The sequence below is a fragment of the Poecilia mexicana genome, unplaced genomic scaffold (assembly GCF_051168715.1).
Source record: "Poecilia mexicana isolate PSO_F unplaced genomic scaffold, ASM5116871v1 scaffold_20, whole genome shotgun sequence".
In the NCBI taxonomy this organism is placed as follows: Eukaryota; Metazoa; Chordata; class Actinopteri; order Cyprinodontiformes; family Poeciliidae; genus Poecilia; species Poecilia mexicana.
Genome location: NW_028263389.1, coordinates 25544546 through 25560457, shown reverse-complemented (window position 1 = coordinate 25560457; position 15912 = coordinate 25544546). Strand labels below are relative to the sequence as shown.

At 39.1% G+C, this 15912-nt stretch overlaps 1 protein-coding gene across 1 annotated transcript in view; it reads right to left on the bottom strand.

The window, feature by feature from the left end:
* The window catches only part of cubn (cubilin (intrinsic factor-cobalamin receptor)), a 109531-nt gene that overhangs the window by 19198 nt on the left and 74421 nt on the right, over window positions 1-15912 (bottom strand). The window contains exons 46-57 of the mRNA XM_088001177.1: window positions 15701-15910; window positions 15480-15620; window positions 13053-13237; window positions 8857-9028; window positions 7472-7675; window positions 6323-6472; window positions 6081-6202; window positions 4691-4916; window positions 4184-4371; window positions 3915-4071; window positions 3453-3602; window positions 3158-3343 (exon numbers count right to left, since the gene is read on the bottom strand). Coding sequence (XP_087857303.1) covers window positions 3158-3343; window positions 3453-3602; window positions 3915-4071; window positions 4184-4371; window positions 4691-4916; window positions 6081-6202; window positions 6323-6472; window positions 7472-7675; window positions 8857-9028; window positions 13053-13237; window positions 15480-15620; window positions 15701-15910 — 2091 coding nt within the window. The remainder of the gene's footprint in view (window positions 1-3157; window positions 3344-3452; window positions 3603-3914; window positions 4072-4183; window positions 4372-4690; window positions 4917-6080; window positions 6203-6322; window positions 6473-7471; window positions 7676-8856; window positions 9029-13052; window positions 13238-15479; window positions 15621-15700; window positions 15911-15912) is intronic.

Below are 15912 nucleotides of genomic sequence, written 5' to 3'. Positions count from 1 at the left end.
TCCAGGAGGAGTGAATGCTGTCTTGCAGCATTCTGTTTGGGTGTCCTTAGAGGGGAAGTTTGGAAACACTTTATTTGAAGGGGTGTGCACAAGACTGACATGACACTGTCATAAACATGAAGAAGTCTTTATGACTGTTGTCATGAAGTGTCATTCGGTAAATAATGACACTTTTAATGCAAAGTTGCTCTAAAAGTTGCATTGAAAGTCCATTAAAAGTCCCAACTTTGCATGATTTTGTAAATTATGATAATTTAATGCAAATTTGGCATTTTTAATGGACTTTTAATGCAACTTTTAGAGCAACTTTGCATTAAAAGTGTCATTATCTACTGAATGACACTTCATGACAATGGTCAGACATTCATAAAGACTCCTTCATGTTTATAACAGGTGTTATGTCATGTTTATGACTGTCATGTCAGTCTTATGCACACCCCTTCAAATAAAGTGCTACCGAAAGTTTTTAATCCACTGTGCTGTTTGAGAACTAGTATCAGTTGGAATGTATATGTGATTGCATTTTTTTTGTAAAGTAACTTTGTTATAAATTGGTACATTGAATTGAATTGGATAAATGACAAAGGTTAAAGCATCAGGGTGTAATCAGAATCTAAAAATCTACCTCGATACCAAGCTGATTTTTTTATTATCAAAATCTTAAAATTATTGATACTGTGTCATCTATGAAGGAAACAGATGCAGGATTCTGCTGAAGCCCCTGTATATGTCTCCCTTTGTGAAAATTCACATTTCACAAAAGTACAAGGAAATGCATCTCCAGACAAATTGTATCTTTCTTACATGACCTTCTCTGTTCGATATTACCCACACTGCTCCAATTTGGTCTCAATATTCCAGCTACAAGCAGACTGAAGAGGCAAGTGCACATTTTTCTTTCACCAAATTAGTCCATGTATTCTGAAATGGGTCGCTTCCTGTTGTGTTCTCACTAAGGAACAAAGCTGAAAATGGCTGTTGGTAGCAAAAGACAATCAAGAAGAAAGAAAATTGCCATTGTTCCTTCTTTAGAAGCTTCCAGTCTGGTAGTTTGATACCATCACCAAAAAAAATAAAAAAAAGTGTGATGCAATATTTACACAAAAGTTTGCATTTATAAAAAAGGAACATGGTATGAAATGTTGCAGTAAATACAGTATCATAATATTTTGAAGAACTGTATATCATGTTGGCCTTTGTAACATGGTGTGTTTACTCTAAGGCTTCACTGAAGCACAGCTTTTTAATTATTGACAATTTTTTTCTCAGCATCATTCATTATTTTTTCCACATGTAGACTTACTTTCTCTGCTTAGGCTACTTTCATTATGCCATTATGTTATTACTGGATGTGAAAGCGCCAGAGTTTGGTGGAGTTTGGTCTCCCTTCCATGGGAAGTCCAGATTTTAAGAGTGCTTAAAAATTGATGTGTTGAAATAAAATGCTATGTAAAACTCTGAAATGTTATTACAAGTGGCCCGAAGTAAAAAGATTGTGGAGCAGCACTAAGTACTGATCATTTTAACTGATCTATGACTGCATTTTAATGTATTTGTAATCAGAAAATAATTGATTGCAATTATGTAATGTAGGTTGTTGATGTGTTAGAATTATAGATGTTAGTTCACTGAAGGGGACAGGATGTGTCTGTGAACCAAGAGAAAACAGGAACTAAGAAGGAGCCAGTGTTGATCACTGGGCCTTCAGGAAGCACATGGCAAAGCATAAATTATGAAAAAGGAACTCAAAATGCTGAGAGAAAAGGTGTGTGCATGCTATGGCATGGAAGGTGACCTTTGACAAGCCTCAGGTTAGGAGCAGAGCCTAAACCTCCGTCTAAGGCAGCCCTGACGGCCAACTCAAGGCAAAGATGAAAACTAGTCTGTCTGGCAAGTCATCACTTGGGAACAGGAGGAATCAGAGAATCCCTCTCAGGACTCCTGCCTGCCTCCAGCTGCCTGCTCCATCCTACACACTCCCTGCTGGGCCTCACTCATCATCACGTTAACTGCCTGTGTGTATCGGAGTTCGGTTACCATTCTCTGTTCCTCAAAGTCTCCTATTTAGCGCTATCAGCTTCAGAGTTAGGGAGAGGTATTTAGGTAGAATTGATTATATATTATATGCATTTGATTCAATATTATCACCTGATTTCTGCTGCTGGATCAAGCTGTAACTGACCCCTACAAAACATGCCTTACTAATAAATATCAAGCACAAAGAAAAATCTAAAAGATGGTGGGGACATTGTACTTTGGGAGTCATGATTATTTATGTGTTCTCCAGCAGCACCCTTGGGACTCACATGAGTCACCAAAACTAATCCGGTTCAGAAACAAGTGCACGTTACAACAAAGAGGGAGAGCGGCCATTAACAGGTGTGCTCTGTCAAACTTAGTTGGTTGCAAGTTTAAATAAAAAGTGAAATGTGACAGCACTAAAGTTCTAATATCATTTTAGACCAGGGGTCTCCAAGTTCAGTCACCAAGAGTCACTGTACTCCAGTTTTAAGATGCATCCTTTCTCTGACACAGCTGATCTGGTGGCTGAATAACCTACTCAGCATGCCATCAAGTTTAAAGGTGTGGTGACTGATTTGATTTCAGGTATACTGGAGCAGGGAGTAACCTAAAATCAGGACAATAGTTATTGAAAACTATTGTATAGAATGCTACTCTAAACTGTATTACACCTTGTCTGATCTAAAATGTAAAGCTTTGCAGATTTGAAAGTTGTAAATTGGAACATTTTCTGAGTTAACATTAATTATCCTAACTGTCAGATCAAATCTATTGTTGTGCAAAGGTTAAAAAGGTATCATTAGCTTGTCAGCACATAGTTATAGGTTTAATGTTGAATAGCTTATGGTCTCAAAATTGAGATGTGAAATCTGCCACTAGTACCAGTATTAGTACCGGTACTAGTACCAGTACCAGTACTAGTACCCCAACATATTGACAGAAGAGATGTTGCCGTTATGCTGAGCTTATTAAAAGTCCTGACCTGAATGGACACTTTTATCCTACTACTGTCTTACATCTCAACATATCAGAAGCAGGTAAAGTGTCCAAAAACTGAACTGAAATAAGAGTAAAAAATAAACTTATGAAACTAATACCTTCTGTAGGCACAGTATCTGTATGTTGTTTTACTTACGTATGGCACTGTATTCTGCCATGAAGCCACGGCTGGTAATCAGAGAGTCAGAGTAGAAGTGAAGCAACATAGGACCAAAAGTGGAAAAAGGGCCTGGAATGTTGGTACCACATAAAGTGGCCATTGCAGTGCTACTAGAAACTGGGCTGTAGATCTTGAGACCATCATACATACAGGTGGAGTGTGCTAAACAAAAGATAAAAGAAACCTTTGGTACAACATCCAACAAGGAAGACATGGTTTATCATCAAGGTTATTTATTTCTGTTCCCATGTAGCAGAGTGTGAACACATACCCTCTATCTGGAAGACCTGAAAGCTGAGAACAATCACTGTCTGCTGTCCAGCATCTATAGTGTAGTTGCAGTTAGCGAGGTCTGGGTAGTCAGCTGGGAAATTCGGAGAAACCACTCGACCCTTGGAAGCATCAAAACTTGCACCACACCCTCAGGAGCAAAAGACATCAAACTTTAGATCATTTTGTTGGAATTTTTGTCTTTTTAAAAACAGAAAAGAGCTCGAGACTTTCATGATTTGCATTGTTTTTGTGATGCAAATTTTATGATATGACTGATAACGCTGGTGCAAATATCAGAATTAATAGACAGGATATTGTTCGCAAAACTATATTGCTTACATAGAGCCTTTATTAATATGGCTTTTGCTCACCTACTAAGAGGGTTACCTGTCAGCTGTAGAGGAGAACTGCTACCATGTTGGCAGGTGTTACAATAACACAAATAGGTTGAGATTCTTACGGGTGCTGAAGGACATGGAGAAACCTACACCAGAGGTAGCAGTGGCTTGGAATCGACTTGTGATAAGATTATATGGCGCGACAACGGGTTCTGGTGCCAAAGAACCGCAGCCTGTCACAAGCAGATCCTCAGAATTCTGGGTACTGCCTGACCAAACCTACGGAGAAACGCACAAGTCACTATTAATCCTTTCCTCTTTTGTCTGGCTCATGTCTTACTTTACCCTGAAATAATAGTTGATTTGAAAAAGTGTCAATTCCTGATTGTACCTTGATATAGCTGGTCTGGCAGCTGCCAGTGCTGTCTGGGATCTCAAAGTTTTCACCAAAGCTCATCTCCAGATGGTTTCCCTCATGCGCAATGATCTGCCATAAACACTCTGTATTTGCTGGGAAGTTCTGGGGGTAATTTGGTGACTTAATTGTTCCTGTATCAGCGTGGAGCACCCCTCCACAGCCTAGTGGAAGATAAAAATATTACTATACACACTATTTTGAAAATCATCACATAAAAGCAGAAAATAGAGTCTTAAAACTCATAGATAAGACAACATTTGCAAACATTAAAAAACTGCTTGTATATTGGTAGAAAGGATATATTATGTAAAATAATTTATATGTCAACTGTTTAAAAGCTGAATAATTATAGGCCTGTCTTGTGCTGACAAATTTATATCAGACACAAACACAATGTGCCTGGCATAGTGTTTGTGGAATCTCTCTCTCGACATTCCACAAACACTATGCCAGATATTTATTTATTTAACAAAAACTTACCAGAAGAGTCGGCAGACCAGGAGGCAAAAAATCCACCCTTTGAAATACTGTGGTCTGCCAGGAAAACTACAGCCAGTTTGTTCGAGCCTGATTGGATGGTTCCAGGACTGGTGGTTCCACAATACTGGCCAATAATTGGAGATCCAGGGGATCCTCCATTAAAAATTGTGACAGAATCCCAGCTGCATGTGGCGTGTGATTCTAGGTTGAAGTAGCTGAAGCTCAACTATAGGAACACGGGAGAAAGACAACAAAGTACAGAAGGCTACAGAACACTTAAGGCTTCCTGTATTAACCTCAAATCATCTACAGGAAAAAGCAAAGCAGTTATTTACTTACACTGTTTTTTTATTCTGGGGTTGATCTACACATTTTACACTAAAACACAGATGTTCACCCTGAACAGTGATGAATGGACATTCTCATTTCATTTAGTCTTGCATAAAGTGGTTTGAACAAATGTCAGAACTTTCTGATATCTGGAAGCTGGACCCAGTGACGAACCAGACCTGTAGTGTAACCTTAACAAACATCCACAGGTGTGTCTCCACTTAACTTGGATTGAATTAACCAGAATATTAATAGCCATGATTTCATTTGTATAAAGTAGCTATTCATTATTTAATTATGTCTTTATATATATGAATCATTTGTACCATGTAGTGAACCATGTGCATTGGGTCAGATTAGGGGTCTGTATTGTCAAACAGGGTTGGCTTGTCAGACTATGACGTCCTCCTCAAGAGGTTTTCTTTTAAGGCCAAATGTTGTGAAGCCACCTGGCTCACAATAAAATATGGTTGAAGATCTTTTGCTCCACTTGTCTTTCTGACAACTTTGTAGTGATGACTTTTTTGTCGAACAGCTTTTTAATAATTTTTTACCATTTACTCTGGAGATAGAAGAATTCTTTATGAAAAAAATATATAATGTTAGTGTTCCAATATGTCCCAGATTTGTCTGTATGTGTGTCTCCAACCAATGTTCCATGAATTTGCTGTCAACCTCTTTACAGTCCTGGAAGACCCGAGGTTCAGTTTGAACAGACAGACAGCCAACCACTGCTCTTTTTTTAAGGACTTTTTGGCTCCATTGATCTTTATTTCACAGTAGTATGACAGTAAAGTGGGTTATGAGAGAGGGGAGAAGACATGGTGCAAAGGTCAACAGATGGGGACTCGAACCCTTGACAGCCGCGTCAAGGACTGGCCTCTGTTCATGGGTTGCATCCTAAACCCACTGTTCCACTGCCGCGTCCCGCCAACTACTACTCTTGATGCTAGCTAAGACATTTTTAAATAGTACGATACTGTTTCTGAGCAACTTCAATTGAAACTGGCTAGCTCTCCTTTTTGTTCTATCACGGCAACTGAATGCGTTAAGGACTCACCGTGATAGTGTGGCCAATGGGAGCTTCCAGTAGCCAAGCACAGCGACTTGGGCTGGGATACATGTTGGGGTAATTAGGGCTGGATAACACCCCACCATCACCTGTTTGCCAGCCTCCACATTCTGCAGAAACATTAACTCTAAGGTCACAGAGTTGATGCGTTATGGTTGAAAATGCCATAAGTCATGCTAAAAAACAAACAACTGTGTTACGTAAAATGACTTAAATCATCACTGTCTTACCAGAGAATGAGTACTTGGCCTTGAAACCCAAATCCCCCTGTGAAGAGTCAGTCCGGAAATGAACCCACAGCTCTGGTGTGAACACCACGATTGGGATGTGGGGTGGCGTTTGTCCACAAAATCTCCCTAACAGCTCCCCATCCCAGTCACCTTGACAAGGGATGGACCATAAGACAAACAAACAAGCAAAGAAAACAACAGAAAATAAGAACTCTACAACCCCTGTATACTATACGTTAACAACAACACAAGAAAGTTGAAAGTTTTCAATTTTTGTCACTGTTTGCTATCGTTTATTGCTCTCCGTGTGTCAAGCCCATAACACGCTGCTGTGAACGAGGCAACCCCCAATGGGAGAGATAGTTTTAGGGGGAAATAGGTAGGTTCATTAATCTGCATTATGTAATATTAATGCATTAAAATGTTCAGAGTAATTACCTGTGTTAATGAGTTAACGTTGACAGCCCTAATTAGAACGAAACCTTAAAAAGGACTAAAAATCTTCTCTTATTTGCTCGGATCAATTTCTTTCTGAACCTGTTTGATTTTAACAGTTTGTATGTGAAGCAATCCATATGCCTGGGGGTAAAGTCTACCAACCAACAACCTATTTAGTGACAGATATTACCCACGAATGAAGGAAATAAAGACAAAAAGGCAGCTAAATGGGTTCATTAAGATTGCATCTCTTTCATTAAATAGGCATTGCTTGATACGTAATGTGGCTAAATGAAGCACTGGTTAACAAGAAAAAGTTTGGTTGCTTCCACTTTACCTCCAAGAATTCTGATGTCCATTTAGGCCACCAAAGCTAACCATTTCTCGGATTACGCAATCACTATTGCCTTTTGGTGTATGTTGTCAAACATCACAATATCCAGTTTGTTCGCCTTTGCTGTCTTTACTCTTTTTGGGTCATTCTCAAAAACCTTCAAACCTGCCTTTGACTTTGAAACTATATTTTTCCTATCAGTATCTTTCATCTTATGACGGTAACTTTGACCTTTGGAGGCATTACAGTAAACCTCTTCAGGAAAAGGGTGAATCTCAAGCCCCTTATTAAAGATCCATTGCAATCTAAACTTAGTTTACCATAAAAAAAAACTAAATGTTATGGTAGAACCCTGTAGTCATTTTGGGAGGACTTACCCAGGCGGAACTGAAGGTAGTCTAGTTCACATGTCTGATGGTTTTCCAGGTGCAAGTCTTCAATGAGAACCACAATTGAAGAGTTGATGTGAATGGGATTCTGAATCAACCACTCGCAGTTCAGGTTGTTACTGTAATTGGACACCTGGAAACCAGGTGATGTGAAGTTGCCTCCAGCTGGGTCATTCAGAATTCCTCCACACTCTGATGAAACATGAACACGTAAAGAGAGGCAAAGTCATCCTTCACGTTTCAAAGAAAGCACCCGGTTTCTAGTGACTATAGAGTCACTATTTCCTTTCAAGCTTAATGAATCAACATGCCAATACAAATTGTAATTTGTTCACATGTATTCTCCTGGATCTGTTTCTGACCTGAGCGAAACTGATAGTAATGTTGACAGCTTTATGAGGGGGAACAGTATTCACTGTACCCAGACTGCACATCTTAGTTTTCCAAACCTCATGTATAGCTGTAAACATGCAGATCTGCTTTCTCTGGAGGTCTCCAGCTCTACATTATTAACTAACTCCAAGTGACTATTTCTACTGGATTCCTTCAGAAAACCAATCAAGACATGAAAACACATACAGTGTGGATTCACCTATTAATGTGCTTTTCTGGGGAACACAGTGCCAAATTATTTGCGGAAAATGTGCCTATTTTAGGAATTTTTGTAATGTTTATCAACATTTTTCAAAAGAAAATACAGCTCAGGAAGCTGAAGTAAATTCAACAGTTTTCTGTTTCTGAGATCAAGAAATGGCATATCCATAGGCATAGGAATGATGGTAGCATTGTGTCCTTCATCAAGTCACTTGATCTGCTTCGCCTACTAGAGGTGACCTCTGGTGGTCAGAGGGTCACCAGAGGTCACCACTAGCACCAATGCATGGTAGCTTTGCTCTGTCAGGCTGCCCAGCACAGCTGTTGATTCTTTCCAGTAGTTTGCCACCATCAGCGTGTGAATGTAGTGTGAAGTTCTTTGGGGTCCCCTGGACTTCATAAAGGACTATACAGATACAGACCATTTGCCAAGCAGTCAATGAGGAATTTGCACCATTTACATTCCTTGCCTTTGATTGACTGTACCCTGAAGAACGGAGATAAGGAAAACTGCAGATATAAGATTTACACTCTGTATTGGTGAATATTAATGTATATCTGGTCTTTGAACAATTAAAAAATGCAGTTATAAGCGACTCTAGAAAGGGTCTCAAGTATCCATGGATTTTAGCTATTCATGAGTGACGGTGGTCCCTAACTCCCGTAAACACCAGGGGTCCACTGTTCTGTGTTAAAAGGATTGAAATTTGAACTGGATAATGGGTAAAAAATTGTGAATAGTTTTTCAACTTGTAGGTTTTTTTCACAAAATAACTCACCCGCAGGCTCATCAGAGGAGTAAGTAACCATAAAGCCACCACTGGAAACAGAAGCATCGGTGCGAAATACAATAGCCATGGTGTTGCCAGAAGAGTGAACCTGAGTGCCTGGTGCGACTGTACCACAGAATCGATGGAGGCGAGGAGCATCAGCAGCCAACCCATTAAATATCTGTAAGAGATAGGACTCTGATAAAGAAGACATTTATTTTCTAGTACTTGAGTGAAACAAACATTTTTGCTGCACAAACCAGCACAAATATAGTACAAAAGTTTGACACCAATTTTGTCTGATTAGAAGGTCTTCAGTTATTGTCATTTTTAGGTGTGGACCAAGTCTTTACCACAGGAAATAATTAGAGAGAATGAGGCTTTCCTCTTGAATCAAAAGCAGAGTACAAAAGGCAAAGCACTCGATTTATGCCTCGATTTATCTCATGATTGTAAGTTTTACTTACAATCATGAGATATGAACCAAAACTGAAACAAACATTCAGTACCAGTACTATTTTCTCCATTGTATGGCCAGGACTTGAGATGAGGAATTCTATCCCTACAGGTTGTTCAGTTCTAATTTTGGATAGTTTCAGTCAGTAAAGTCAATGTTTTGACAAATTACTCCATTAGATCAACAGAGGTCATGTGATTATGGGCTTGTACCCTGTAAACATGATGCAGATGAGAGGTGTGGCTTGTGCAGTAATTACTTGATCAATGTGCATAATTCATAAGAAATATGTAGATGCCCCCATAATTCTTATGTATTTAGCACTGAAACACAAAGTTGTTGGTCACCATACTCAACATATCTGATTCTGCTGATTACTTAGATCAGACCAATATAGGATGATAATGTGGTACCACTGTGTCCAATTAATACTTTTATCTTTTATCTAACCCCCTCAGAGGTTCTATGGGTTTATGACTAATCCACAAAATCAATCAGGTGTTTAATATAGGTAGGTCTACTTAAATCTCCTTTCCATGTAGGGTTGTGTAATTTTATTGATTCTACGATATTTATCGATACATTAAATCCTATTTTGAGTTTTATGTCAGATACACATGAATTAAATGACAGCTATCAAACATGACATTGTTTTACCCAGTTGCACATGGACATTAAAAATCACATGTAATCAAACAACCAGTTACAATTAATTAAATAATGAAATGAAATAGATAAATTACATTATCTAATAGGGAATAAGACAAAAAAGGTTCCTTTTTTGCAGGGTTTCCTGCAGTGTATTATAAGCGTGTGGCTCTGTCTTCCCTGTAAAGTTTATGTATGTGTTTGTTGGCCGGAGCGTCAGCGGTTAACAAACTAGCACTAACCTCATCATGCAGGTTCAGCCAAGTGAGGAGCTTTCGCACTTGCCTTATAGTCACACATCAAGCTGGTTTTATATTTTTAGTATTATTTTTCTGGTTACATGAAGCAGCAAACCGTATCAAATGCTTTGTCCACTTAGTCAGAGTTAATGAACGCGGCCTTGCAGAGATCTGAAAAACCCGTCCCTTAAAGCTCGGACATCAAAACAGTTTCTGTGATGCTTATTAAAACCTCAACAGACATGAAATGGAAGAGCTACTAACACCACATTAGCAGCATTTTGTTGCGCGTCTCTGGGCAGTGCAGCAGATTTAACTCATCATGCAGAGTCGGTCCAAGGCTGTCTGAGGCCTTGAGCAGGATTTGACTTAGAGGCCCCTCTTGCTGCTAAAACCATCAGCACCTCTAACAGCTTCTGTGTTAGATTTAATCTGGGAGATGGGGACTAGTTTAGTTAGCCAACCTAAAAAGCAATAAGTCATAATTGCAGTTTACTAATTTATATTTGTGAACAAACAGAGCTCAAACATTAAACTCACAGCATCAGAGTGTAGCTATGGTAACAAAACAATTTAAATATGAATATTGTTCTTTGAACTTTTACATAATAAACTTACCAGCTCCTTAAAACCTTATATTTACAATGTTAACATTTAAATATTTTAATTTATGTATGCTGAAACCATTAAATCAAATTTAGCAGCATTGATCATCTCAATAAACAAATGTTACATTTACGTATCTGTGGCCTGTGTTAAAATATTAGCCTATATGGGGCCCCTGCAGCCCTGGGGGGCCTGATGGAGCTGCTGACTTAATTTGGAATTGATATTCATTTTAATTCTATTTTTTGATTAGTTGTGGGTTTAAATAGCTTTTCACTGGTGATGTTTCCTGTAATGTATAATTACCCAGTAATATTTTTACATTTCCTGTCAACTTAACATCTCTTAATACAAAAACACAGTGAACCGCCGGTGGACCGCCTCAGCACTCTGACCGCCGGGCTTAGCAAGATTTATAGGGGAAACCCTGTTCTGCATAACTAAATACACAAAGCCACACGATTCATCTTTAAACAAAGCAAATGTATAACAAAAACAACATTTATTATACCATCAGTTCAATTAATTCAATCCAAGTCTGTGAAACAGTCACAAAATGTCACCAAAATCACTCTGTCCCTATAAAATGCCGTATGAGTCTCTAACACAGGCAAATAAGTCTCATCCCCATTCATTTATTTATTCAGCCTAGTGTTAGTTCACACACACACATACATTTCAACTTATCATTCAGAATAGTATGTCTGTACGCTTTGTTTGTGTGATATTTTAGTATGTGCAATTTTAGTCTTGTGTGTGCGAGAGACAAAAAAAATGCATGCACATGCAATATTTTATTACTCTAAATGTGCAATCTTAGTCTTTTATTTTTGCGTGTGAGAAAAGAAAATTGTATGTAGTGTTGTGATATTTTACTAGTGTACATGCGCAATTTTAATATTTTGTGTACGTGTATGAGTCTTTACTAATGTGTGAGAGACAAAACATAGTTTTTGTCCTAAACGGCCCCTCATAGCTACGATAGCTACGTGCTACTGGTAGTAATGTTTAACAGATGTAGCTTTGCTTCTGCTCCACCTGCAGTGAACTCTCACACCAAACGTCTGATAAAGCTGCAGCATGTAACTAAAACAAACAAACAAAAAGATTTTTGATATGTATTAAAACTTTCCCTATGTCCTAACATAAGACAGATAATCTCTGAAAAAAACAGATCTCCTCTGCCTCCTCTATTGTTCTGCAGAATTATTCAGCTCAGTCTGAAACAGCCAATCAGAGCCTGTGTTACTCAGCGAGCCATGGTCTGAGGAAGTTTTGATTTAGTAACACAGGATTGCTTATTTTGATGGAACCTGCATTTGACTCTGAATGAATGTTTCCTTTTTTCTTGACATTTTTTGATATAGGTAGTGTTGTGAGATTTATTTGACTCGTGTATAATTCATGGTGCTGAGAGCCTTACTTTTAAATATTATTTTACTGACTGCAGGTTTTTCAGTTGTTCTTTTGAACAAATAGCTGTACTATTGTGCATGTTTTATATCTAAATTAGGTGAATTTATTACCAGATCATTATTCCATTTTGCCAGATCACATAGTATCATTTATAGTATGTGATCCAGCCAATCATTATTTATAGTATAAATAAATAAATAAATATATATATATATATATATATATATATATATATATATATATATATATATATATATATATATATATATATATATATATATATATATATATATATATATATATATATATAAGTGTTAATTTTTTGCTTTAGATATAAATTTTATACCTAAAGCGAAACAGCCAATCCAGGTGATCAGCAATGATCGGTGATCGGCCTCATGCATGATCGGAATCGGCAGCTATCGGTCCGTCCGTCCGTCCTCAGTCTCTTGTTCATCTCTGATACACTTGACAACTACAGAGTCATCTGAGTATTTCTGTAGATGACAGAAGTCAGACTTGTGCTCAAAGTCTGAAGTGTACAGCGTGAAAAGGAATGGTCAGAGTATAGTCCCCTGTGGTGCTCCTGTGTTGCTGACCACAATCTATCACTCCACCATCGCCTCATCTATCACCTCACTGTCTATCACTGTTAATAGACAGTGAGGAGTTCAGTGTCTTCCCAAATAAATATATGATGCATGTCAAATTGGAACTGGAATTAAACTTGTTAACTTCCAATTGCCAGTCTCTTTCCTTTAGATTAACTGAGAATTAAAAATGTGAAAACTTACAGTACAGAAAACAGGCAAGATCCAAATGAGGGGAAAGGAACTCACATCAACATAGTCAAACACACAGGAAGTGCCAGAACCTTCCAGGCGCAGGTCATTAATGATGAGTGTAACCCTGCGGTTTGGTGCGACTACCAATTCCCAGCGACACACTCTGCTGTGAGGATATAAGTTTGGGTAATTGGGTGAAGTGATAGTACCAGATGGAGCGTTCAACTCTCCTCCACACGCTAGAAAAAAGGAAAAACAAATGGATACCTATTGTGAGATCAAATAATTCAACAAAATTTATTTTGATTGTCAGAAGTTAAATCTTTTTTGTCCAAGTTTATTTAATATCAGTTACTTCATGCACAGTCCATTTTCCTAGACATACCAATCACTAAAACATTTCACACTAGGGCTGTATTCACCCAGTCACACTTGCAAATGTGCACACATTCATACACTGATACACTAATCTATAGGCAACTTGAGTTAATGTATTTAGAAATGGCTCTCAGATGAAGCATTGTGTAGGATTGCTAAGCAGACTGAAGTTTTATAGCTCTTTTCCAGTTTGGGTGTTCACTGCCTTCTTTCCCACTCAAACTGTTTTATGCTAAAGCCACATTCACCCACTCATACTCACATTTATACACTGATCAGTAGGTGCATTGGGGTTAAAGCTGCAGTATGTAACTGTTTCTTTCCATATTTATAAAAACTGACACCATATCATGATAGTATGTTATGAGACATGTAATTGTGAAAAAAAATCAATTCCTTCACCTCCTCCTGGTTTTACAGTTAGGACTGCAAAAATGTACCACTCTGAGTCACAAACAGAGCAAGGAGTTTCTTTGCACTGTCAATCCTCCTCCAGCATACTGCTCAGTGTGTTAATGATGGAAAAATCGTTAACATACTGAAAACTGTTTATCCAACGTCATTGGTGGCCATGCTAAGATCACCTTAGTATTTGTGGCAGGCTAGGTCGTGTTGAGCAAGCTGTTGCTTAGCAAAGAACAAGCAGGAGGGAGAGAGCATGAGAGTGATTGACAGCATTTACAGCAATCCTTCTGAGTGAGTGGCGTATTTCTGCTGTTAGTACTGGGACCACTGGGAGAAGGCAGAAGAGCCCAATTTTTTCACATGTAATCTGTCTCATATTACGCTGTCACAAACGTACATACTGCAGCTTTATTTACCGTTGCACAGATCCACTTCAACTCCTTCTTTCCTTCCTCTCTCCTTCCCTCATCTGGAGTCGGGTTGCAAGGGTAGCCGCCTAAGTAGGGAGGCCCAGACAATCCTCTCCCCAGCCACTCAGGCCAGCTCCTCTGGGCGTTCCCAGGCCAGCCAAGAACCATAGTGCCTCCATTGTGCCCTCGGTTTTCCTCTGGGCCTCCTCCTGGTGAAATGTGCCCAGAACACCTCACCAGGGAGGTGTTGAGGAGGCATTCTAACTAGATGCCTGAGCTACCTCAACTGGCTCTTCTCGACATGGAGAAGCAGTAGTTTTGGAGAATTGAAAGGTTTCTATACTCAAATAAATAAGTAAAAGAAATAACGCACGGAGACGTAGTTCTTCTGCTTGGCCTCAGGCGAGCTCGGAGATTTAATACACACTCTGCCAAGGATTCCTCGTTACAGTTTCAACAGTTCAATACTCAAAAATCTTCCAAAATTTTCTCCGTATTCTTAACATCACCCTTTTTTATACAATCTCATCTTCACTGGTATAAGTTGGAAAGTTTCGACCAATGGGGTTGCTACCCTTGACTTACGTAAGGATTCTGGCAAGCCTTATACTAAGTGTGTTTTGGATGTCCTTTAGAAATATTCGGGACCTTATCTGCTCCATCTCAGAATTGCCGAGAAAGCCAATTCATCTCAAATTGTTGTTCTTATCTGTCCAAACAGCATTCCTTCCCAAGCCATATTTGGTTCCATTTGCGCTTTGCAAGCAAATGGAAGGAAGGGAGTCAGGTCCGTTTGACCTAGAGAGGTGCCAAAATCCTTTCCCATTTTTCCCACATTTTCCACACTTGGGGCAGGACATCTTCCTCAACCCGGAGCAGGCACTCTACCCTTCTCTGGGCACTCTGGAGGTGTCCAGTACCTCCAGTACCTCCTGTACTGTAGAACCTGTACTGGATTGTACTCAGTACTCCAGGGAGTACAATCTCCAGTACTCCCTGGAGCACTCTACCCTGCTCCTCAACCCGGAGCAGGGTAGAGTGGGTAGAGTTCACCCATGAAGCTGGAATCGAACCTACAACCTTCCAATCACAGGACAACTACTCTACCCACAGAGCCACAGTCACCCACAGTACTGTTTAAAAAGCCCATCTAGGGACAAGTGCTGCAAATTAGCTTACGCCATCAGCACCATGATACAAGCATGAGACTGCTGTTTTATTCAGTTTGCCTATGTGTGTCTGCCCCATTAAATAAAACTAATACAAAAACAGAATAAAGTGGTCCTACCTTCAACACTGGCTTCAAAAAACAGGCTGAATCCAGCTGCATTTCCACTGTTGTCACTCACAAATTTGACATAAGCAAAACTGTCTGATGTATCAACTGAAGCTGGAATATTGTTTCCACAATGTTGCCCCAGCAGACGTCCTGTGGAAATTATAAACTTGAATCTAAAGAATTCATACAATTTACATGAGTTCCAAATAGAATTAGATTTTTGTCCTCACCTGAAGCATTGTATTCTCTTATCTCCACATAGTCAGCAGCACATCCTGCACTGTCCTGCAGGCTCAGGTTCTTGTAGCTCAAGGTAAGGTAGTGTCCCGTGGGCCCTTCTAGGTACCATTCACAGTTGGAGTTTTTAGGATAGTTAGAACCAGGGAAGCCTGGACTATGGATTTCCCCTGTTTGACCTATGTAGGTGCCTCCACATGATGCT